The sequence below is a fragment of the Betta splendens genome, chromosome 4 (genome assembly GCF_900634795.4).
Source record: "Betta splendens chromosome 4, fBetSpl5.4, whole genome shotgun sequence".
Classification (NCBI taxonomy): Eukaryota; Metazoa; Chordata; class Actinopteri; order Anabantiformes; family Osphronemidae; genus Betta; species Betta splendens.
In genome coordinates, this window is record NC_040884.2 from 25,138,353 (window position 1) to 25,163,120 (window position 24,768).

Sequence of the window (24,768 nt, forward strand, 5' to 3'; positions counted from 1 at the left end):
GTAACTTTAGCAACCGATGCTAGCTAGCGGTGAGCTAGCTAACTTTAACAGATTGCCTGGTTTGAGAGTTAAACGCAGAATATACTTATAAATGTAAAATAGTAAGCTATTATTATAATGTATATATTAAACGTTTGCTTCTAAATTAGGTTGCTTCTTGACACGGAAGCTAACTAGCTAGCTTCCAATTAGCAACGTTAGATTCAGTTAAGTGAAAGTTTAGGCTGTTGATAGTTTGTTAATTGCTGTTTCCTTCTATTTAGACAATAGTCATTTTAGCTCAAAAGAGTCACAGGTTAATGCTGTACATGATTAATGAGCAGTATCCTTTTCAGCCCAAGTCCATATACTGGTTCTGTTTACCACGGCTGCTGAGCCCTACGTCGGTCACTGATACCACAGGTGAAGAATCATCAGAACAGCTCAAGATAAGACATAGTATCTTTAACGGCCATTGTCTCAATAACATTGGTGTTTTTTTGGCTAGAAATTCATTAGACTCACGTGTTCCTCAAACTTGAAACTCAAACTGATAACTACTGATTAATTACGTCTAGCTCCGTTGTGTGCTTGGTGGGAAACACAAATAACACACAATAAATAAAATAGAGGTTTTCACACTTCTGGGAGTGGGATTTAAACATACTTTTTAATGGGATCCAAACAGAATAGGTTGCTCTGTGTTGCAGCTATACTTTTCCTTTACCTTAATTTTACCTTAACTGTTGATTCTGAATCAATGGCTACTTTAGCATTAAAACAACACGTGACCGTTATCTTAGCAGTACAAAATTATGTAAAAGAAGATTTTGTTTAAACATGAACCTCAAAGTTTGCATTTTATATCAGTCAATAAATGAATTGTTTGGAAGGACTCAGTTAGTTTAGGTTTAGAAGCCTAGAGCTGTGAGATTATGTGTGACATAATCTCAGGCTGCAACGGGCTGACAACATCAAATTTTGACTTTGAGTAATTAGGCCACAACTGGAAACTTGTGAAAATCTTGTATTTATGTCAAAGTCTATGCCCTGCTGTGTTCCTCTCACTTTGGTCACAACTCATCACTCTGCATCCTCTCCAGGTGGCATAGCAGATGTGATGACACTAGTGCCTAAACGCTGCAATTCATCCGTTCCTTTGAAGTCTCAGAGCTGGCTAATGTCCTTGTTAATATAAGACAGTGCTAAACAGCGCCCTCTAGGCAGGGTGTGTGTCACTGCTTCTCGCTTGGTCCCCTGCATGTTTATCAGTGCAGTGCCAGGCCAGTGTCAAAGCTTGCAGCACAGTGACATGGCTCATGTGAGACAAACTGTGACCTTTAACCGGAAAAGGAAGTATTTACTAGCAGAAACATATATTGTAAAATGCGAATTTTATATAATATTATATAATATTGAAAAACATTTTTATAAAGTCAACATTTTCCTATTATTTCACATATATATATATATATATATATATATATATATATATATATATATATATATATATATATATATATATATATATATATATATATATATATATATATTATATATATATATATATATATATATGCAAGTCCTGTGACTTTACCGATTGAGCTATCCAGCGAGATATATATATATATATATATATATATATATATATATATATATATATATATATATATATATATATATATATATATATATATATATTGTTTTTGGAAAACATTTTTAATGTAATGTTTAAATGTGTCTAGAAGGCTTTCATTTCATTGGCATTCTGCACAATATGTGACTAGAAGGTGCAGTTGATTAAGTCACTCAATAAAACATCACGCTCATGGCCAAAAGACAACCTATTATTATTATTATTGTTACTCATTAAACAATATTAAAAAGCCAGAGGTCTATCAGCTTATAAAATGCCATGGAGCACACAATCTTTGGGCCAAACTCTCAGACCTGTAGCCTTCTACCATGGATATGATGACAATGCACTCTATGCAATCACCCAAGTATCAGCTAAACCAAATAAAAGTTTGTTTGCTTGAATAGTTAATAGGCCAATATCTGCTTTGCTTTGTTTTCGTATTAGGGGAGCATCTAGGATTTATGAGGTTGAGGCGTATACTGAAAGTAGTAAGAAACTGTCTGTGAACAATATGAAAGAGATTTTTCCTTGACCCACATAAACTGCAAATAATTTCACCATAAAGATAGAAAGATAAACATTAAGAACTGACTTTGTAACTTCATAAACTTTAATTTAGACTAGATCATGTCAGATAATGTGTTTATAGTAGTATAACTAGCTGATGAATCATAGATCTTTATCAGTTAAATATATATTTAATATTTTTAAAGTTATATACACATATTTCATAACACAATCTTTGATGCAAACATTCAGCATTACCTTGCCAGTTTACTAGGATGCAGCAGTGCATTAGCTCAATGTTGCAAGACCGATTATGCAGCTGCACCGGTTACTGTCATTCCTCATAATTTGCATATCGTGCAAAGTGAAACAGAAAATATATCTATAAATATACATATATATTCTGGTGTGTGTGTGTGTATGTATTTGTATGTATATATGTTTATGTATGTATGTATGTGTGTGTGTGTGTGTGCGTGTGTGTGTGTGTGCGTGTGTGTGTGTGTGTTTATATATATATATATATATATATATATATATATATATATATATATATATATATATATATATATATATATATATATATATATATATATATATAAATAATCGGTTGGGAAGGTATATGGTGCAAGAGAATCATGGAATACATCTTGTACTCCATCCCACTCTATGGCACAATGGCTGGCTTGCTCTTACTGAGGGGGTGTGTGGTGGGTGGTTGCAAGTGGCGCAACATCAAGTGCATGAGCTGTAAATTTACACATGGGAACTTGCCATTCTCTCCTGTGGAGAAGACAATTTACAACTGCCTTTTCTGATGCCCCACCTGTGTACAGATGTGGGGCCGCGCCAAAGAGTGTGTCGAGGGGGTTGCTGGCAGCCCCTACTGTATGTGCTGGAATGTGCCATGGCTTGCAGTTGGGGTGGGACATCATGACCTCAGGCAATAGGATGGGTGGGTGCGACTCGACTCGCATAGAAAAGGAAAAGACTAGAGATGACGCGGGCGAGGAGAGACAGGAGTTACAACTAAGTTTACGCGTAGACCCTACATTTGATTTCCTGGTGAGGGAAACGTTGGCGATGGCTGTGAAAGCAGAGCAGGAACTCAGGGGTTAAAGATGTATGTTATCGCTGATTGGGTTTATTCCAACTGTGCACTTTTGAGTGCAAATACATTTCTACTTTACTTCTGCTCCGCAGAGGAAGGAGGGAAAAGAGACGGAGGGGGAATGCTGTTTCTTTAAGAGAGAGGGAGCGAGAGTGACTGTGAGAGAGAGAGAGAAAGGGAGGGACCTCTTTGCCCTCCAGAAACCAGGAAGGGAATTGAGTTGATCTGCTGCTGCTTGGTTAGCGCATACGGGGCTTTAAGCTGCACAACAGTGAGAGGGAGAGAGAGAGCTCCGGAGAGGAGGAGAGGAGAAGGCTGAGCTAACCCACAACAAGCACCACCACGGCCATTGCAGGTGAGCTAAAGGCACCCTGCCATCCCCTCGCTCGCTGCCCTGGGCCTGTCGACCACAGGGGAGCAGGGCAAAGGAGGACAGGAGAGAAGGAGGAATGAGGGAGGGGGGCAGAAAGGAGCGCAGGGTGGGGGGGTTGGCCAGAGAAGAGAGGTGGGTCGCAGCACTAGTCCCTAGTTAAGGTTCCTCTTTTTTTAATCCTTCTAAAGTACTTCCTCTGTGCTGCTCTTTACCTCTGGGGAATCTTGAGGTAAAGTTTAAAGGATGCGTTCAAGGCATTAACTTTTAAGGCAGGTGGAAGCACTTACAGGAGGAGGGGGGGATGGGGGCTGATGTAGGAGGGTGGGGGGTATTAAACCAGGAGAAGGAGGAACCAAAAATAATTCTATTGGACAAGGTACAAGCCTAACAACAACTTTTCAGCAGAGTGGCGAATGAACGAGTGAGTGCAGGGTAAGTTGTGTGCGCAGGGCATGGTGTAGGGGCATTAGACTGTGTGGAACAGGAATAAGTCATAATTTAGGTCAAGAGTTTTAAGTGTGTCGGAAATGTCAGTAGAGTGTGCGCTGATTAAAGAATCCACCTCTGATGTGCGCTTGCTGCTCTGATGCTCGAAGCTGAAATCTGTTGTTTTTTTTCATTCGGAGCTCAGTCCTGTTTGACGGCTGCTCTGTACTTTAATACCTGGCAGCCTGCTAGCAACATACTGTAGTGTATAATTCAGCCCTGAGTGCTTACGTTAGAGCAGGCTTGGAGACAGTGGGGGCGGTGGGGGCAGAGAGCGCTGGGATTCGTAGTCCGCGCCAGGGGCTCCAAAGCAGGTCAAACGGGGGCTTAGAACTCCGTATCCCAGAGTGCCTTGCCCTTGGCCATCCAGGAAAGGAAACCGCCGCCAGCCTATCCCAATGAGGAGGTGTGGTGAGTGAGCAGTTGTCAAGCCAATGGGAGCAGAAGATGCAGGGCAGAATGTGGGCTGAAAATAGAGGGGGTGGGGTGGTAGTGGCGGTGGTTGGGAGGGAGGGAGGGAGGGAGGGGGGTTAGGCGTCTGTTTGTGTGGGATCAGGCAAGGGCTTGCCTGTATGACTAGGGCCACTCGCAAGTTTCCTGTATGGTGAAGCTGTAGCCCTGCCCAGAGACGGAGGCACCAGAGCTGGCCGGCAGGCAGGCAGGGGAGGCAGATAGGGTCCGGGCAACGTTTTCTGTCTCTTTGGTAAGCACTCCCAACACATCCATAAACACACTGTCTGTAGACTGCGGCTGAGACGAGAGATGACGGGAGCGGAGGAACTAAATATCATAGTGTGTTGTGCGTGAAGGAGAGTGAATGGGGCTTCACAGAGTTCACAGTTCTTGACCCACTTGCAGACAAGCGAGCGGATGACAAATAGGTCAGTGCTGAGTTTAAGGTGCGCACAGAACTTTTTAAAAACACACAAGCTTATCGTGCATCCATGTTGCCTCATCTTATTAACACACAGTATTACTGTATTGTTTTCATGTCTGTGTTAAAGTGGCACCCCAGCTATTATTAGTGGTGTGAAAAAAATGAAGATGAAGAAAGTTGCACATCCTGTACTGCTGCTTCTTGATGGGTGTTTCTGTAATTCCACAAGAACCACTGCATCAGATGTTTGCTAGACTGTGGCGGAGAGAGCGCGGTGACGGCTGACAGCGTACAGGTGGGGTGTTCAGTAACAGTTTATTTGAGCATCCCCAGTAAGTGACATCGCCTCCTGCTGAGGGGGAGAATATGTGACATGTGGATTCCACTGCTAGGTTAAGCTTCCTCGGCTAAGCCCGTGCAATATTAAAAATAAAATTCAAGCTCTGCTAACTTTGTACACTACACTGGATAACCTGCAGATTAACTTTACACTTTCACAGCCCCTCGCACCATGATCAGTTTTGGTCCCACTCCACTCACCCCCTTTAGTCGCCAGCATCTTGTTGAACAGCAGATTGCTTGCTTGTGGCTCGCGGTTTAAAGACTTCACAGAAACCCGGACTGCCTTACTCGATAACCAGATGCATATTTTTTGGCTTTGCATACTTGTTGAACTTGTTTTTTTAAATGTGTGGGCATGGAGAGGGGGTAAGACGAGCATAGCACACGAAGACGCCCAAATGCTGGGAAAGCGTTGGAATGCTTCTCAGCAGGCGGCAGCGCACAAGGTTGAAGACATTTCATATGCAGCTCAGTGTCACAGAAATGATTAGTTACAGTAAATATTGTTTTCATGCTATACTCAATGCTACCTGCTAGGTACAACTATGGAAGAGAAGCATAGTTAGCTCAAGTACACACCAGAGAGGTTAAACTAGGACGCTATATGTGTTTGTGTGTGAGTGTATGTTGTGTGCGCACATGCATGCACGCGTGTGCATCTGTGTTACCAACAATAGACTCCAGGGGAATTGCAGGGGACTTCAGTGGCTGTGGGCAGGTCCAAGACACCACCCATCAATTTGGCGGTGAGGCTGAATACAGTTTGATATTCCTGTATGTTTGTGCCTACACCGCTATGGCCTGAAAGTAGCAGGTTTAGACAGACTGAGAAGACAGGTTGCGTGATGTCTCCGTGGCAGTGTGAGGCTTCACTCTGGAGCGGCATGCTTCATGCACTACTCTGCATGTAACAGGCCTGTGTTTTTAAAGTTTTGTTTATGTGGTCAAATGATGGACTGTAGCCGACTGTTTTGTACATGCCGAACAATCTCCCAGCTCCTCAGCTATTTTATCTCTTTATCTTTGTCTTTATATGTGGGCTCTTTATTCTACAGTTGAAATATTTCATCAGCCTCTTCCTTGGTGAATAAAGCTTCACTTCCCCCTAATGCTTGGTTCCCCTGGTCAGCTGCTTAGTATACTACAGCTTCCAGCCGGGCTAGGCAGACAGACAGACCCCTCTCTGTTGTTTTTCTGTTGTTGTGCTGAGGTCTAGGGGGAGTAAAGGGGCTTCTTCTGTTCTCTTCTGGGACATTTATTAGGAGAGGGCAATACAACCTGATCAAATTAAAGTGAGAGGGGAGGAGGATGGAATGTTTTTCTCGTGGGCAATAAAACAGTTACACTTGAAATGTTAACTAGTGGTTTTTGCATTTGTATGTACTATAAGACATGACAAATGGTGAAAGGCTTTTGGAATTAAAATGCATCGTTATATTGATAATAAATGTGTTGTGTCACAGAGACTAGAAGCTCATATCAAGAAAGTTAACTGAACAGGAAGAGAATATGTTCACGTTACTTTGGAATAAAATAAGTGACGAATTGGTGGGTTATATGAAAAGATGGCTAGGCATAGAAGGGTGGGTGGGTCTGTTCTGCTTTGCCTCCTCAGCAGAGAAAAAGGGAAGTGGTGGTGTGGTGGATACTGTGCAGTGCAGAGTCTGAGACAGCGGTGGAGCAATGATGAGATGAGAGCGACAGATGAGAGGAAGAGCGAGAGAGAGAGAGAAAGGGTCAGACAGTAGGGACAGAGAGAGCAAGCAAGCAAAGAGCTGGTCATCTGATAACAGTGTAGGTTCTGTTACACGCCTGCCACAGACTCACAGGAAGTCCTCTTTCCCCGTTGGGCTGCGCACGCTCGCAGTGGGCCTACGGCTTGACGAACAGGCAGACTTGGGTTCTTCTGGGCAGTTCTGGGTTTGGCGTGGTGCTGTTCCTGAAGCCCTGTGTTAGATTTCGTTACACTTCGTGCTTGGCACCGTGGCCGTTTTCGGGCATGTTAGGAACTCAGACTGTGGACGTGGTTTTATTAGACTCGAGATTGAGTAAGGCTACTGTCCCAGAACATGTTAAAAGACTCATAACTTAAGCATTCAGAAAACACTAAAACAAGAAGGCGTTTCTTATATTAGTGCTTTGTTGTAGTTTTGTATTTTTAATAAATGTAAGTGGTATTTTTCTAGTTATCGTATTGCATTCAATAGCAATGTTGTTTTTTATTTCTAGACACTGTTAATATTTTGCCAGTCTGTAGCTACAGAGTAAACGTTAAAACATTATTAAGACAAAGTAAAACAGTGGGAGAGTTCAGGAGACGAGCAGGTTGAAGCGACACATTTGACTTTTCTTGTTCCCTCGCTATCTAATACTTTTATGGAACATCATAAACCCCCCCTCTAGCTTCCTCACATTAAACTTTGGCCATCTTGTAGGCAGTTACTGTTCCTCTTTTGAAGCAGGTTGCACCAGGTAAGGGAATTAGATCTTGTGGGTTTATCATTGACATATGAACTGGATTCCTTGGCTACAGTATACTCACGAGTTACGAGCTGAACACCCTGCCTCGCCCACTACCTTTTCACTGGCTTCGTGTTTTGGCAGCACTTCCTGGTTAGTTTCTAGTGAAAGCTGCCAGGCATAGACCAACCCTTACAACTTCAGTTTTATCAGTCACTTACCCTCTTCCTGCTTTGCTCCCAATGTGACCAATCAGGTTTCCTTTCACTAGTGGCAGCAGTGAGTCACTTGGCTACTGCAATTGTTCAGAATCCACTGATCTGCCGCCCCCTTCCCATTCCGATTATCTGGTAATATCCTCCTGTTTCAACCTTGAACCTTCTTGATCTGATTGAGACTATTCTCTTGCAACTCTTGCAGCAGTGCCTGCCAGGGTTGTTGCTATAGAGGCCAGTGGAGATAGTCAGTGAAATGAGAGCAGAGGAGGAAACAGTAATGGTAAAGAGAGTGTGAGAAAGGCAGAGACTTCTTCCAGTTGCCAGGATTTTCATTTGTTTGTAGTTATGGATTTGCTGTATTTCTGCTGCACTGTAATGTCAATACAAACACATATTAGGTCATATATTTTGATAAATATGTACAGTATTCTATAAGAAAATATTAAATACCTAATTATATACTTTAGTAGCCTAAAAAGAAAATTAGTAAAAAGCAATATTCTATTAACATTTAACAATATGTATGACATAAAACAAACTATAGCTGTGCATTTTATTACTAGAAGCTACTAAAAGCTTTAATGGTGATTTTGGGAATTGATTGTTCAATCTACGGTGACTGCTCACCTTTAAAGTTGGGTTGTTTTCAATTTTCCGAGTAAAAATAAATTTTATGACTATGTTAATATAGTGACAATAAGTTTCTCTAGCATTTCTGTAAGTTTGTTAAATCTTTGCTAGTAAAACACACTTCAAAAGTGTCAATAATCTATTTATGATTGAATATATTTAGCTGTTTTATCTGAGAAACATCTGAGGTTGCACAGGGTTAACAGTTTGTTCCTTTGTGTTTAGGAATGACTGGTATGTGTCAGCCAAAGATACAGATACTTTGAATGGAAATTCAGCAGTCCTTCCACAAATCATGCATATCACAAAAAATGAAACCTCTTCTGCTAACTGCAACCACAGCACGATGTCAACATGTTTGTCTGTGAGTGACATGCCAATTGGGTGTGACTGTCCGGGCATAGATATTAAGAACAAACGTGCAGGCAACTGAAAAGAAAAACGTGAATGACGGTTGTCGGTTGCTGGTCCCTGAAGTCTTATTTTAATATCTGTCCTTGCGACAGTATGTGTAGATGTATAGAAAGGGGCAGAGGAGCGTTACTGATGAGATAGAGGTGGCGTGGGTGAGGTTGAGATGGGTGGGTCCTGTATTACAGTGGTTGTTTGACTTGCAAAGCAGCCTGGGTGCCCGCGAACTGGGCATTGAGAAAATGCTCTTCCCTGGAAGTGGAACGACAGGGACACGGACAGCTGCTTTGTGCTGGGCTGCGGATTTGTCACCCACAGACATGAATTAGTGATAAGGAATGTTTCAAGCCATGAGGAGGTGTCGGGATCAGGTTTGTTGCACTATGTTTCCTCTTTCCTACTGCTCTTTATGGGTTATTCAGGGACAGGTGGCGGAATAGTCTCTCCGTGCTTTGTTGTGTGTGTGTGTGTGTGTGTGTGTGTGTGTGTGTGTGTGTGTGTGTGTGTGTGTGTGTGTGTGTGTGTGTGTGTGTGTGTGTGTGTGTGTGTGTGTGTGTGTGTGTGTGTGTGTGTGTGTTGTGATCTTCTCTCAGCGTCTTTACCCCACAAAGCCATGACCCAGGGTTAACATTGTGTATATGGGATAACGCAAGCTTGCAGCCAAGCCTGGTCTAGTGCTAGTGCGGTGTGACAGTATAACGCGGCTTGGATGTAGATGGGCTCAAATGCATCTGTTTCACCTGTGGAGGGACTGACTGGTAGCCATGTGGTAGCTTTTCTTGCTCTATCACCCATCTACCTCCTGAGCCATCCACCCCTTTAAGCATATTCAGATTCAATGTGTTTAGTGTGTTCAGGGCATGTCTGACAGTTTGTTTTCATCAGAGTTTTGTTAATTAAGAAACTAACCATGACCTGCTCTATTTGACCTTGTTTTAATGAAGTTCAATTATTGACTAATTTAGACAATCTTGAACAAAGCTGAAGCAAACATTGTCTCTCAAACATATTCTCTCTTCTCCTGCACTCGTGTGTATCTTTTTAAAGGCTTTATCTAACATTGACCTGTTAGCAGAGCTGACAAGTTGCCAGATTTCAAGGTGGAGACATATAGGCGTTGCTTTTTACAGGTGCGGCTAGAACATAACTGAAGAGAGGGAAGTAGAGGTGAACACAGGTGAACAGGCTTCCAGGTTTGGCAGGTTTGGTAGTGGGGTGTAGCACAAACATACCAGGAGGGCCGATCTGAAGGAATGCCGTGTGAATGTTTGTACTTTTATTAAGCCCGGCCCACTCAATGCATCCTCTAAATTCCCACCCACCCTTACCCAGCCTCACCCCCTGCTGGGTCGTTCTGGCAGATGGAGGATCGCAGGGGTGTGGATTTCCTATATGTGTGTTTATGTGCATGTATGTCACGCTTTATTGATGCCTCTGTGATGTTATGTGCTGGTGTACGAGTGTGTTAATAGAGAAAATGAGGGTGGCTTGTTCTACCGAAACCCCCCCTCCCACTGTGCAGGCTTCAGTCGATCATTTTAATCTCCCCCCACACGTGAGCGAGGGGACAGCCTTTTGTGAAACTTGGCACACAGTACTGGGAGGGGTAACCAGCTCAGACCGGATTGACAACCTCCCTTTTAATACTGTTCTCTCGCAGCTTGTTGCGTGTCCTCTTCCTCCTCCTGTGGAGTTTTTCCACAGGTCCCCCCTGCCACACACACACAAACACACTCATTTTTTTCTCCACCCCCCTTTTTTCTCTTTTCAGCTCTCAACTCAGACATAGAGCACAAGCTGCACAACCTAGCTCCCAGCATGCACTCTGATCCCCACTGCCCTCTGCCTAGCTGTCCTCCGCCACCTCTTACAGAACACATGAACAAGTTCATGCACACCCATGTATGTACAGTATGAGCATATACAAGAAGGAAACAGGCATCTAGGCACCTGTACACACATACTGTGTATACTAACTAAACATCTTCACTTGATTCACCTACTCGTGTTCTCAGAATAGGCGAAAAGCCTTTTCCAAATGCATGCTGCATTGTTATCAGATATATTGACTCATTTCAGTTTTAGTTATGCTTTCTCTGTCACTGTATTACATGTTTTTGTTTACTTGGAAGACTCTGAGATTTAGTGCTCCTCAGAGTCTCTGAATTGGCTGTTTTTGCTACTTTATTTTTTGGCTGGGCTGCTGCTTACAAAATATAACATTTACAGCATCAAAATGTGTCACATATGTAAAACATTTGCTGTGAAGTATAGCATTTCAGATCAAATGGGCAGAATAATTAGAAGAAATCATGGTGATGGATTTCAATATTAATGCACTAGGTATAAAAATGCACTTTCAAAGCAATGTGTTGGTGTGAAAAATCTTATTGCATTGCCAAGACATTATTATTATTATTATTAATAATAATAATAATAATAATAATAATAATAATAATAATAATAATAATAATAATAATAATAATAATAATAATAATAATAATAATGAATAAAGATATCAGTTTACATTCAGAGTTTACATGTATCACTGTGAACTCGTGTGATGGTCATAAAAATACAAACAATGTAGACACACTCAATTAAAGTTTTTAGATAAACCGATGGCAACATCTGTTTCGGGATATCTGACATAAAGTAAATTTGTTTTTATTTTGCTGACATTTTTCACGTGTGGCTTTTATGAAACCTCCGCAAGTTGTGAGTGTTGCTCTAAGCCCAAGTTTCTTATTTATTTTTAAGTTTCAATTGTAAACCAGAAACATTTTCCTTTTTGTACTGGGGTTGTGTTTCCACATGTATTTCTCTGTGTCTATGGAAAATCATCCATTATCTTTATCACTAGGCATTAATATTAATGTTTTTCTGTATCCACAAAAAGAATGCCATGAACTGATGTATTATTCTCTGTATCCCTCCCACCCATTTCATCTCTCCCCATCCCATTTCTTTTCACCAGACAGGCAGACGGACAGACGGCAGGACGGATACACAGGTGGGGGCTGTGTTAGGCGGCTCGGCGGCAGGCTGGTGGAAGATGTCGTCAGGAGCCGGAGGGAGAGGTGGAAGGCGGCTCAGAGGGACAGCAAGCAGCGGAGGTGGAGGATGGAGAGGAGGGGCTGGAGAGGCAGAGGAAGGTCCCGTGGGAATCCCTTTTCCCGAGCACAGTGCAGACATCCTGGGGAGCCTGAACAAGCAGCGGCTCAGTGGCCTGCTGTGTGACGTGCTCCTGGTCACCCAAGATGGCGAGTTCCCGGCTCACCGTTCCGTCCTGGCATCCTGCAGCTCCTACTTCCACAAACTCTTCACTTCAGGGGCCGCTGCTGACCAGCAGAACATATATAACATTGACTTTGTGGCAGCGGAGGCTCTGGGAGCTTTGTTAGACTTTGCCTACACAGCCACATTGACAGTCAGTCACAGAAGCGTAGCTGAAATCCTTGCCGCTGCACGCCTTCTGGAAATCCCACCTGTCCAGGACGTCTGTACACACCTGCTGGACACCAAAGTGCTCTCCCCGCCGGTACAAGATCATTATAGAACTAGAAGTGTTAAGAACTAATTTAAGTTTTAATTTGACCCACCCTGTCTTTCCAAGTTAGTGAGGCAATAATCAACAAATTGTAAATGCTGAATGAATTTTGAGCAAAACATTCTAAGCTGCAGTACACTTCACGTGTTCGGCACCAAATTAGCTATTTAAGGAGTGAGGTGTCTAGTCATAATATGACCCCCTTCAATAGACAGTCGACATATTCAAGCTTCTAACTTTATCAGTGCCTTCACTACGCCCACAGCCTTGGGCTTAGTTCAACACTTACTTTGCCTTTTGCATACACATCCCACAGCATATCATAGTTTCTCTTATGTAATCATGCACAGCATATCAGTGCATCAGAGTACACACTTGACACAATGTTATAATCTCAACTTTGTCTCACTTGATATCAAAGGCCTGTACAGGCTCCGGGATTTTAAATGTCAAACGGCTTCCTTTAACATTGCAGATTGTGGTCCATCATTTCCATCTATGTATTGTCACACATTTGCTTCTGTTAGCAAGGCACAAATACTTCAGCGCTGTCTGACTTAAAGAGCTTGTGAATACAGAAGTGTAAACATTTGCAGTATTTAGCTTGTGAGTACACATTTCAGGAAGCCATTGAGGATAGGCATTGTAATCCCCCCACCCCCACCCCCGCCCCCCATCATGTAATTTACAAAGCTATTTTCAAAATGTACTTTTTTTCTTTCCATTGTACTTCTTTCTCTCCTTCTTTATGCAAATTTACAGTGACTATTATTTTCTGCTTCGCTCATTTATCCCAATCGTGTTTCTCTAGGCGGGCAGTGAGCGAAGAGAGGAAGATCAAGGTGAGGAGGGAAAAGGTAGCGGAGGCAGGGAGCAGGGCAACCATGCGCGGGCCCGCGAGTACCTAGAGTACTTCCAGAGAGGGGCACACTGGAGCAGCAGCTGCAGCACGCCAGAGCTCAGGGACCTGCCTACACACCTGCACTTTAACCACGGTAACGGCCCCAGCAACGGGGCTCCTGGTGGCCCCAGTGAGTACTACTCCCCCTTAGCCCTTGCCTTGGCCCAAGCCCCCACACAGGATCCAGAGGAAGAGGATGAGGATGAAGAGGAAGAAGACGACGGTGATGTAGCACAGGGAAATGGATTGACCCTGGGGTCGTCGTACTACCCTCCATCCCAAAATGGGCACCCATTTCTGCCCCCTGAGTCTAGGCTTGGGCAAGAGACCGAGGTGGACGATGGAAGCAGAGAGATGATAGTAAGGGAGAGGGGTTCAGCCAGTGCCCTCCTGCAGCATATGATGGACTCCATCGAAAGGCAGAAGGAGCTCGCAGCGACTGGGGATGAAAAAGGAGATGGGGATAGCCCCGACGTGGAATTTTACTTGAATTATTTTAACAGCACACAGCATGAGGATACAGCTTCTGCTGCTGTGACACAGGGAGTGCCACCGCTCTGGCTGTCACGGGGCAGTATGGGCCAAGACAGAGGAGGAGGCAGAGCGGAGGGAAGGCTTGCAGAGAGAGGCAGCGGGGGTGGAGGAGGCGCTGGAGGAGAGAGGAAGATGCGCTCTAAGGCCTTCCAGAAGTGCCCCATATGCTCCAAGGTCATTCAAGGAGCAGGCAAGCTACCCCGTCACATCCGAACGCACACAGGAGAGAAACCCTATGAATGCGCCATCTGCAAAGTGCGCTTTACCAGGTAAGCCCAATTAATGAAGTGACTACACCAGGTCACATGTACTAATAGTCTTGGACTTGGCACTGAAGGCAAACCAGCCAGCAATGGGAAACACAGCAAAGCCAAGAGCAGGAGCATTAGCACTAACCAACTTAGCTTTGCATTAAGAGTTTGAGAATTTAGATGTTTACCCTGATCTCTGGTTGAGTGAGCCCTGCTTTGTTTTGTTTTTTGGTGATGAATACAAAACTTTAATGTTGTTTTCATGAAAGTGTGAAAAGTTTGTAGTACTTTTCCTTTAAGAAAGGTGGTCAGATGGTTATAAAGGTCTGTTTTATTATGTTAGCTTTCATAGCAAAGTCCTGGAATTTAACATAGGGGTCCTATAAAAGCAGGCTGTGCCGTAGCAGTGTTATCTGGCGGAGGGCTGTTATAAAGTCCTTTGGTCTGATACAGAGGGGGATTATAGTCCGTGTGTGGTGCTCTGTGTGCTCGATTGTAGTAATTTGAACTTTTGATCTCTGCTTATGTAGATTATTGCTAAAGGCAGACTAGTGACACTTTCCCCTCCCCTCGCTCTCTCTGTGTCACACCTCCTTTACTTATTTAATGAAATCTGCCATGTGCCATTTGGATACATTTGGCTAGTCTACTGCATTAGACTTGAGTGCAGAGACTTTCCTCGGATTGAGGAGTCCTGCTTTTCCTTGAAATAATTCCTTTAATGAATTAATCAGCTGACTTGTGCTGGAAATAGATGCAGTAGGCTAGAAATATCGAGAACCACTGCTGGCATGCCAGGTAGGGAAGACCTATTTGAATTTGCCTTCTGGCTAAATTTGACCAGCAGTGGGAAGGGGATATTGTAATCTTAATCCTATTTGATCAGGGTTAAGAGTGTGCCTCACACGGTAATAAATCACTCCTGTCCTTTAAATAATTCACCTGTCCCTATGCCACTTCGTTACAAAGCTTTGGCCTGTGTGTGTGACTGTGGGTTCCTCCTCACCAGTGTACTATCTTTGCAGGTTTTTATATTTAGAACACCGTTTGTATGAAACTGTAAGCAGTGGGTTTATTTGTTTACTTGTATGAGGTCTAATCCACTTACATGGCATGTGTGTGCGCATGTGTTAAAAAGAACTTGTCCTAACTACACTTGCTTGTTTAAGAGCCCTCTGCCCCAGGTGCAGAATAGTTAGGCAATTACAGAGCTTGGGTCCTAGAGAAACTAGGAAGGGCTGAAGGGGGAAGGAGGGTGGAACAGAAGATGAAGGCCAAGGCAGCCTGATAAAGATTAGTCGGCAGGTTATCAACACAGCATAAACATTTTCCAAGATGTAATTAGATGATGTCAGAATTAGACGAGTCACTGTTACTCATAAATTAGCCGAGTTGTTAACATTACCCATGAGGTTTGTTCTGAAGTGTCAACTACTTTTTATATTAAATTTGCTGGACTTCTAAATTGATGATATGTATTTATGTGCCTCTCAGTAATGCTGCAGAGGAGTAGAAAAATAAGGAATTCAAGGATTATTATTATTATATTGCCCCTACAATTACCAAATCATAAAAATGCAGACTGACGATATGCTTCTTGTCTCGGTGTAGGGCCCTTGTGTGCAGTAAGACAGTATAGATCATCAACAATCCTAATGCAAGTTCCAAACAGTGTCTGTTATATAGGAAATCAAACCGACCCAAGCATATTGAGAGCAAGAGAGAATGAATAATTTATTCAGAGTTACATGTGTGTATGATGTTGCGTAACTTCATCAATTAGGCAGAAAAGAAAACATTAAAGTCTCTCTTTGTACTGTATGGATTCAAACAGTTGTGGTTCATTAGGTTTTTAAATGTCTGTGTATTATAATGTGACCGTCTTTACTTTCCTTCATTCCAGGCAGGACAAGCTCAAGGTTCATATGCGGAAGCATACAGGAGAGAAGCCTTATCTGTGTACGCAGTGTGGAGCCGCCTTTGCTCACAACTATGACCTGAAGAACCACATGCGTGTACACACTGGCCTCCGCCCCTATCAGTGCACAAGCTGCTTTAAGACTTTTGTGCGTTCAGACCACCTGCACCGTCACCTCAAGAAGGACGGCTGCAATGGCGTCCCTTCTCGCCGAGGCCGAAAGCCTCGGGTGCGAGAGCCAGGGCTTCTCGAAGCCCCCCTGAGCCTGCTGAACCCCAGCTCTGACACAGGTTCTGGGCCTCGTACCATAAGGGGACGGCGGCGGTCTGAAGCATCCTCAGCAATGGAGGTGGAAGGAGTAGCTGGAGCCCATGCACACAGTCCTCAGCTGCAGGAGTTGGTGGGGGAGGCAGGACCCTGAGGCTGCAGGGGCAGCGAGGACAATGATGGACACTATAGTCACTCTGCACTGCCTGTGAGACAGGCTAATGGACAGAGAGGAGAAGACACATGCAAAGGCAAACTTAAAAAAAAACAAAACAACTAACTATTCCTCTTTAAACCAAATCAGGGTGTCACAAAAATTGAATCTTTATATTTCTTTCTCCTTTACTTTAGGGAACAAAGTAGATTTACAAGCACTTGAGTCTGTTAAAGAGCAAAGAACGCTTCAAATCATGCACCCATCTTGTCCCCTTTCTGGGCCATTCTTTTTCTTTATCATAATATTAGAGATTTTGTACATTGGCATATGTGCTTAGGCAAATGTACGGTATATAAAGAAACTCTGAGCAACTATGCAGTTGATTTAGATTTTTACTGGTGTTGTCCTCACAGCCTTCAAGCTCTAAGCAAGGTGTCTGTCAAGCACCTTCTGGCTGCTGTACGGGTGAAGCGAGGACAAATCCTCCCAGTGAAAGCAACTCTTTTTCTATTCTTTTGCAGGTCTGAAATGTACAGTTACCATAGAAACAACATTGCCACAATATGGCATATGCAAGGAAAATTCACCACAGTTTTGATTCAACATTTCTTCCCCAAATGATCCAGAAAGAATCAGACAGTGGTTTGATTGAAGTGTTACTTACTCTACAAAAATGCATTTTTTTCTTATTGGGAAAAAAAACGAATTCATGTTGAGTCGAATCCACTTTACGGGGGCTCGCCAGTTGCAAGTCTTGGCAAATTGAGGGGTGGAGGGTTTGTGTTTCTGAAGCACTACCATTGTTAATGTATCTGTTAGACTACGCTTGACTACGTTGCCTCTTATCCCTCACAACTTTGCAATTTCAGCATTTCTGTTTTGATTATGTCTTAATTTTTTGTTGTTCCTTTATGTTGACTGCTTTGGGTACTTGACACTTTATAATTGTATACATGTATATACAGCAGGTGGTGATATGACATGGGTCCCCTCTTGATGCTGAGGTGTACTTACCAATTGGGTTTTTTCCTTTTTGGCTTGAAGTCATATTTCTCACAGAGTGAAGCTTGTGGGTGAAAAAAAACTGTATGAATGTTTGAAGAAACATCAAGTCACCCATTTGTCCTAAACGTTAACACTTGACATGTATAGTTCCTGCCCAAAGGACGAGGAGGTCGATTGAATGAATGTGCATAAGTTTTTCGGAATCTGTCCTTGTGTTACAAGGCACGGGTAGCATTTAACCAACTGCAGGTTAAAGGAATGGCAGGGAGCCCCAGTGAGAGTGACAAAGCGTACGAAGAAGAGATAGATGAGCACCTTTTTGTCTATGTTTGCACAGCTTTACTAAAGATATCCAACAGAGTGAGAGAGAGGTATATTAAAAGGCGGTGGGCTGCTGTGGAGAGGGAGTGAGATGAGGTTTATGTATCATACTTATTCCATTCTTTTTGCCCAAGGGACCACACAACCGTGAGGCAACCTGTGTGATGAAGAGAGCAATAAATACCTGTCCAAGTTGTGAGGCCAAATAGGAGCACAGCTGCAGCTGGTTGATGGGGGAGGGGAACAAGGGAAGGGGAGCGGGATCTCACAATGTCTGTTGCATTCCAAAAAATAATCTCCCCCAGCTCAGCCACGTTTCCAGGCAGGAGGGGATCAAATCAGACCCTTTCTCTCCCTCTCTCTCCCTCTGTAGTCCTCTAATGCCCGCAAACCAGCCTGTAGGGGATATTATTATATTAGAGCCTGGTGTAACTGTGGGTAGGATGCCTGGTGCTGGCAGTTTAGCTTGTATGTGTGTGTGTGTGTATGTGATTGTATATGTGCGTGTGGCAGCCGGGGTCCCTCTGGCCACATCATCACTGTGTGAGTCAGCCACAGCCTGTTCAAACATGCACCTCGAGCTGCCAGCCCCTATGCACTTTCTCGGTTGCGAACACACACTTGCACTCACTGGGTCCAGCTATCCTGTCCTTTATGGGGCAAAAATGGGAAAACACCAGGTCTGGCATATCTGTGATTGTCAGTGACTTCACACATCTATATTTGCTCATCCTAAAATATCCAATTAGTCTTTTTTCAAGCCTAGGTTTCCAAACTAGCACAGTTGAGATAAGAAAGCACGCATGACAAGAAGACCCCCCCCCCACCCTCACATTAGGCCATCAGTCGTTTTGCACCCCAACTGGAAAGAGGCAGGTTGAGAAAGCACTTTGTTACTGACGAGGGCACCTTTGTCAACAAAACGGGTACTTTGAAAAAAAAAACTCAGTTGTAAAAGAGATGGGCCCTTTTTCTGTCCGTACTGGTAAAGTGAGCTCCTTAGCTGGTTTTGCTTGAGTTTGACCACAAGCTGCCAACAAATAATTAAGCCAGAAATGTAAAACCTCTAGAAGAGAAACCAGAAACATACAGTACAAAGATGTCAAGTGTTGTGACATTAACAAAAGATTCAATTTATCCATGTAACTGATTGCACTTGAATTTAGTTGTTGCAAGAAATCTAGTTTGTTTTCTCTTAATGTTAGGTAAGAGGGTAGAAGTAGGAGACCAAGAAAAAAGGGCACCGTGTGTGTGTGTGTGTGTGTGTGTGTGTGTGTGTGTGTGTGTGTGTGTGTGTGTGTGTGTGTGTGTGTGTGTGTGTGTGTGTGTGTGTGTGTGTGTGTGTGTGTGTGTGTGTGTGTGTGTGTGTGTGTGTGTGTGTGTGTGTGTGTGTGTGTGTGTGTGTGTGTTTGTGTGTGTGTGTGTAGCACACATTGCTGGTTGGCAGGCTGGAGGGTCTCAGGACAAGCTTGGATAAACAAACTTTGTGTCTACCCCATCTGTTCACCAGCTACTCTCATAACTACACATGTTCTCTGAGGAACCACAGTGATAATAGGCCTACGGTACCACCCAAGCAAAAATACCATATTGCTATATACAACTCATTGGGCAGTGGCTTCTTTTTTTACTTCGTAGCTCTCTAGGTGCAGATTTGCATAACTCTCTGTTTACCCTTGTCGGTCATTGTCATGCGTTTGCTAGGTCTTGAGAGTTTTACTTTTTTTGCTTCTCTGTTATGATGATGGATGCTTAAAGATGTAAAGATGGAGTTTATGATTGCACAGATTCGCCTCCGTGGGCAGACCAATGCAAGCTGGGGATGTGTACCAGGTTTATGGTCTCTATGTACAGTGGTACTTGATATGGATGTCTTAAACCCTATTTGTCTTGCTGTGGCAGATTTTTTTAACCTGTGAACCATCCTAAAAATAATTTTTACCTTCCCCTAAATCTTTTGTTGTTTGTTGATAAACCAAAGCTGTTGTTTGTTTTTGCCCTCACTGGTCTATTGTAAACTAGAAGCATTGAAAGTGTGTCTATAATTTATACAGACTGGGCCTCCCTGACTAAGCTACACACAGATGCCCTCCTTTTGAATATATATGCAGAAATGTGTTCGGAACCATCCAGATATTTACTTGAGTTAGCTTTTAGACAGTTAGCTCTGTCTTTGTATTCTTGTGGACAAAAGAATCAGAGGTTTAAAAGATGTATAGTTTTTTTCTGTCTATCTACACTCAGTTTTCTTAAAATAACATGTTGTGCAACAGTTATTTTTTCTAACGACTACATGGCTGTGTGTGTGTGTGTGTGTGTGTGCGAGTGAGTGAGCGAGCGTGCGAGTGAGTGAGTGAGCGTTGGGGGTCGTGGTTTTGTGTTGCTGTGCCAGGCGGGTGGGGTAAATGGGTGCTTGGGTGGGGTTATGGATATAAAGCCTGATAGCACTGGAAATGGTGCTTTAGCTGCGAGAGCAAAAGTTTGCACTAACATTAAATGTCCTTGTCCTGCTTATGGGAGAGGGGCAGGAGACCTCAGAATGGCCTGCAAGTTTCCATGAGCACAGAGCAGTGTGGTTATTACTCAGTGGTCTCGTAAAGACTCCATCCAACCCCTCCATAGAAATAATAATGTACAGTGTATTAAGAAATATACAGACGTCCAACAACAATAAATACCAAAGGAAACATGATGATTCAAGTCATCGGAAATTTTAAGCTATCAATCTAATGTTGGGTTAATAGAGTTTTATTGTTAAATTTAAACAAGATTGTCAATGCAGCTTTTGGTGGTAACTAGAAAGGATGATAACAGTTAATTGTGTATGTTTAGACTCCTAGAAAGTAGCGAAACCTGTCCAAAAACATTTGAGCTGGGCCTGCTCCGAGGTTTAAATTATTTTCAAATTTAAAGATGGATTTTTTTTAAACAATCATGAAATATGTTGTGAAATGTCAATATTATTATTGTTGAACACTGTTAATTTGGTCATCACTGATTTGGAGTTTTCTTTTTTTATTTGGATAGTATTTAAATGTACTCTAAATGAAGCAGACTGGGACCTTTTGACCTTTTCAGAGCAGCACTATGCCTGTTGTTTTTATATTCCAGACAGTCATGTCGTGCAGTGTGAGGCTGAGGCTCGTTCCCACCAGGTGGACGATGCAACATCATGGGCCACAGTGTGCCTTAAGTGGACAGGAACTGACAAAACTCACACCTCTCTGTTTATTTTTTTCTCCATTATAGTTTTCTGCCCATATCTCAAGATCAAATAGTAAAAGCTCGTTATTTTGGCACAGAATCTGATCATTCAGCTGTTTAAGCTTTACTTGAATAGATGTGTGTAATACACATCTCAGCTAGCCATCAGACCAGGGCTGCGTCTTGACCAGCCTCTATGGCTCCACCACTGGTGTGTGCCCGGCCTCAGCCCCAGATCCAGGTTACACTGACACAGGCTTCACTGGCACCGTCTCAGAACTTCAGAGGAAGTGTTTTCAAAAACTGACCTTGACATGTTTTTTATCTATTATCAAAGATTTCTGGTGAATCTGAGAAGGCCAAGAAACATTGATGACCAACAGCTATAATAATAATGATAACTGTAAATAATCAAACACAGCAGGATGGGGCGACTGTTATTGTAGTGATTTGCGTGAAAAGCGGGACTGTTTTCATTTGCTTGGTCATTTCGCTGCACATGTGATTTTGTGTTTTTCGCGAGGCTCTCCATGCACAGCAAGCTGAGCGCAGCATATGCAGTACGGCGCTAGGCGCAGCGTGGCTCTGGCACCTTCGCAGACAGCCCTGGGTCCTGAGAGGCAGGCTGCTGTCTGTTGGCGGCTCTCAGCCTCGCGGGGACAGTTTTCACTGGGAGCCGTTCACAGTCTGTGGGGATAGAAATGCTGGCGTACAGGGAGGAGGATTAAACGGGGGGTTTCGGGGATGAGGTTAGAAAGCCCAGGTGACCGTTGGTCCTCTAAGCTCTTGGGATTTGCATTGCCACATTATGACAAGAATTGTAATACAAAGGAGGCGACCTCAGATTTCACATTGGGAAACTGCAACAAGGAGAATGTTGCTGAACTCTTTTGTCTTTTGTAAGTACTACTCAGGTGGAAAATACACTGCTATGCATTAGTTTTACTCTGTGCTCGGTTTGTCCTATGTCTGATCTCCCTCCAGGTTACTTCTGATTTTCTGCTTCCTTGTTCACACCGATATTATACATAATAGTTCCCAGAAGACTGAAAGCAGGAACAGTTTCCTCCTTGTAAAGTGGCTGTGACTTAGTGTATTTTTCCATCTAATATTGATTAAATTGTTTGTTGGAGGGAGTGAAGCCACTGGAGACTCGGTCTTAATAGTCTAGACTGTAGCGCTTTTGAAAGGAGATGGGCTTGGAAAGATGCAGGGTAGAGCTGCAAGTTCTCTCACGCTCTTTTCCCATTGCTCTTCTTCTCTCCGGATTCAGTCTTTGCTGCTGACTGGCCTTTGATCAAAGATCACACACCCTCAGCAGGGGAATCGACAGGAGAGACGGGAGGGAGGCAGGAGGGAGATGATGAGGTCTGGAGGAAGAGACAGTTCCAGTTTTTAGTCACCTAAACCAATTTAGGATACATTCCATAACTTCATACTGTGATTCCCACTCTGGACGTTTTTGCAGATGTAAAACATGCGAGTTGGAGTTGGCAGAAAGAAACGGTCAACATTCTGTCTTTGGCTATTTCAGGCAGTCTGTCTAGCTTCACTATCCCTCTGCTGTGTGACCGGTAGATCAAAAGGCCCCCGTGTTCCGCTACCCAACTGCCTTTTTCAGCTTCTGCGATTGTAACAAAGCACTTTGCGAAAGGCCATCCTGATTTTTGTGTGCTTTTATTTTAAAGTTATCACTATTGTTGGTATTTTGTTGTTCCTGTTGCTGTTTTTTGTTTGTTTTCTCAGTGCAGATGATTATTTAAATGAAAAAAAAAAACAATATGATGAAAAATTTAAAAAGAACAAAAAACTTGAATATTTGGTTTCTGGGTTGGAGGTGGTTCAAACTGCCAGCTGATCTGGACATAAACACATCTCTGGTAAACTACCACCTATTATATGCATCTTAATGCATAGTAATCATGGCGTGTAGAGAGGGGTATACGTGACAGGTTCCCCCCTACCTGCTTTTTGCCTACTGTCATAGATCTCGTTGGGAGAAAGGCCATTCGAGCTCCTTTTGGGAGACTCCTTTTTCTTTTGAAAGAAACCTGTAACAATTGCAAAGCTTTCTGAGAAGGCTGGCTGTGCTGAATGTTAAACATGCAGTGTTGTATCCACTGCAGAATCTCTTTGTCTGCAATAACACCCTTTATGTATAGTTCAAGTTGGATCTGGTATCCGTATAAAGCTTCAATGATTGAATCGAATGAAATGGCCAAATGACCATCATGCACTTTTGCAAATCAGTACAAGAAACTTTCTAGGGGCTCAACATCTATGTCAAATCAAGAATATTGCAGTAGAGAGGAAAGAAAGAAATGAATCCTAGTAAATATTCAGTAAATTTACAGTTCTGTAAATGGTTTAACTTGGGAGAAACCAATAGGCTATTTATAACAGATTGATTTTTAGCTGTGATTCCTTTAAAGACATGTCCAATGTACCTTTGCAAATGCAAAAATGTCCCCCTTCTAAAACCTGGACGTTCTGGACCGTTTCAATGCATGGTGGACAGAAAACCGCTCCGAGGCTTGTCTGCTAGACATTCATTCTAGTTCCGTGCTACCACAGCTCTGTCCCGACGGCACAATACCTGCTGTGACATCACTAATTGAACCAACTGTGGCCAGAATGTGTAACATCATCGAACATTTCAAACTCCGGCAGCCGTTTTCTTCCCGCGGTGACAGATTGCCTATTTATTTGTATTGAACCCGCGTTCTCGTAACACCCTTTTTCTTAGCGTAAAGCTCTGTCAGTCCGTACCTGTTGGAAGCTGCAGGGGTAGAAAGGGGTTGGGAGGTGATTCTTGTAGAGAATTTGCACTTTTTGGCGACAAAAAAATTGTGTATGAGACCACTAAATCCACACAATCTAAACCATATAATTCCATTTTTGTGTCATTTTTTTGTTCTGTTCTTTTTTAAATATATCCAAAAATGTCTGGCATCTGGTTGTCTGGTTTAAAGAATATAAAAGTCTTTCTATTAAAAACAATGGTTACAATGGTTTTTGTGTGACTAATTTTGTCTTATTTATGTGTATATATAGACTGTATCTGTTTTAAAAAAAAATAAAATATATATGTAATATATTAAATATAGAATATATTTTTAAATATGACTATATAAATATATTAAACACCACAAACATTTTTATAGCAAAGTAAAAATCACAATATGTTATGTCATGTATTCCTCCAGTCTGTTGTTTATGCGCATGACAGCCCGTTAAGACGAGATGGTTCCCTGCATCGACCAGAAGGTGGCAGAATCACCACTGTTATCATCATTTGAGTCTCATTGCTGTGGCACATCACTGTGTGAGTGTGTGTGTGTGTCTCTGCTGCCATTCATTCTTCTGCTTGCCTGCTCACCCTCACTAATGGCTGTGACAGCACAGATCAAGTTAGTGTGTGGTAAATAAAGGTGGACACGCATGCAGCTAGCAAACGCGCGTCCAAACAACGAGTCCACGTATTCGTGCAGACCCAGCGTGTACACCCGGCCGTTGTGGTTAGTGCAGCTGCAAAGGATGTTTCCTCATAAAAGCATAAGTCTCATATGAGGATGTAGGTGAGGCCACCTATACTATTTTAAATCCTCCCAGAGGTCCAGTGGCGGT

The 24,768-nt window shown here is 42.9% G+C and overlaps 1 protein-coding gene across 6 annotated transcripts; it reads left to right on the forward strand.

The window, feature by feature from the left end:
- Positions 1-319: 319 nt before the first annotated feature.
- zbtb7a (zinc finger and BTB domain containing 7a) lies at positions 320-24,154 on the forward strand. Of its 6 annotated transcripts, XM_055508504.1 has the most exons (5): positions 8,781-9,404; positions 10,805-10,935; positions 12,011-12,574; positions 13,395-14,287; positions 16,173-24,154. In XM_055508504.1, the coding sequence occupies exons 2-5, from the start codon at positions 10,852-10,854 to the stop codon at positions 16,606-16,608; spliced, it is 1,977 nt and encodes a 658-aa protein (XP_055364479.1). In that variant the 5' UTR covers positions 8,781-9,404; positions 10,805-10,851; the 3' UTR covers positions 16,609-24,154. The 6 variants fall into 6 exon arrangements, with proteins under 6 accessions (XP_029002803.1, XP_040926383.1, XP_029002801.1 ...); XM_029146970.3 differs by lacking the exons at positions 8,781-9,404; positions 10,805-10,935 and adding an exon at positions 320-402; XM_041070449.2 differs by lacking the exons at positions 8,781-9,404; positions 10,805-10,935 and adding an exon at positions 3,421-3,591 and having other exon boundaries at positions 12,015-12,574.
- Positions 24,155-24,768: the final 614 nt, after the last annotated feature.

Bases quoted from the DNA above. Each gene is read 5' to 3' on its own strand.
- zbtb7a (XM_055508504.1), top strand. From the start codon at position 10,852: ATGCACTCTGATCCCCACTGCCCTCTGCCTAGCTGTCCTCCGCCACCT. The intron at 10,936-12,010 runs GTATGTACAGTA...TCTTTTCACCAG, and splicing joins ACAAGTTCATGCACACCCAT to ACAGGCAGACGGACAGACGG. The intron at 12,575-13,394 runs GTACAAGATCAT...GTGTTTCTCTAG, and splicing joins CCAAAGTGCTCTCCCCGCCG to GCGGGCAGTGAGCGAAGAGA.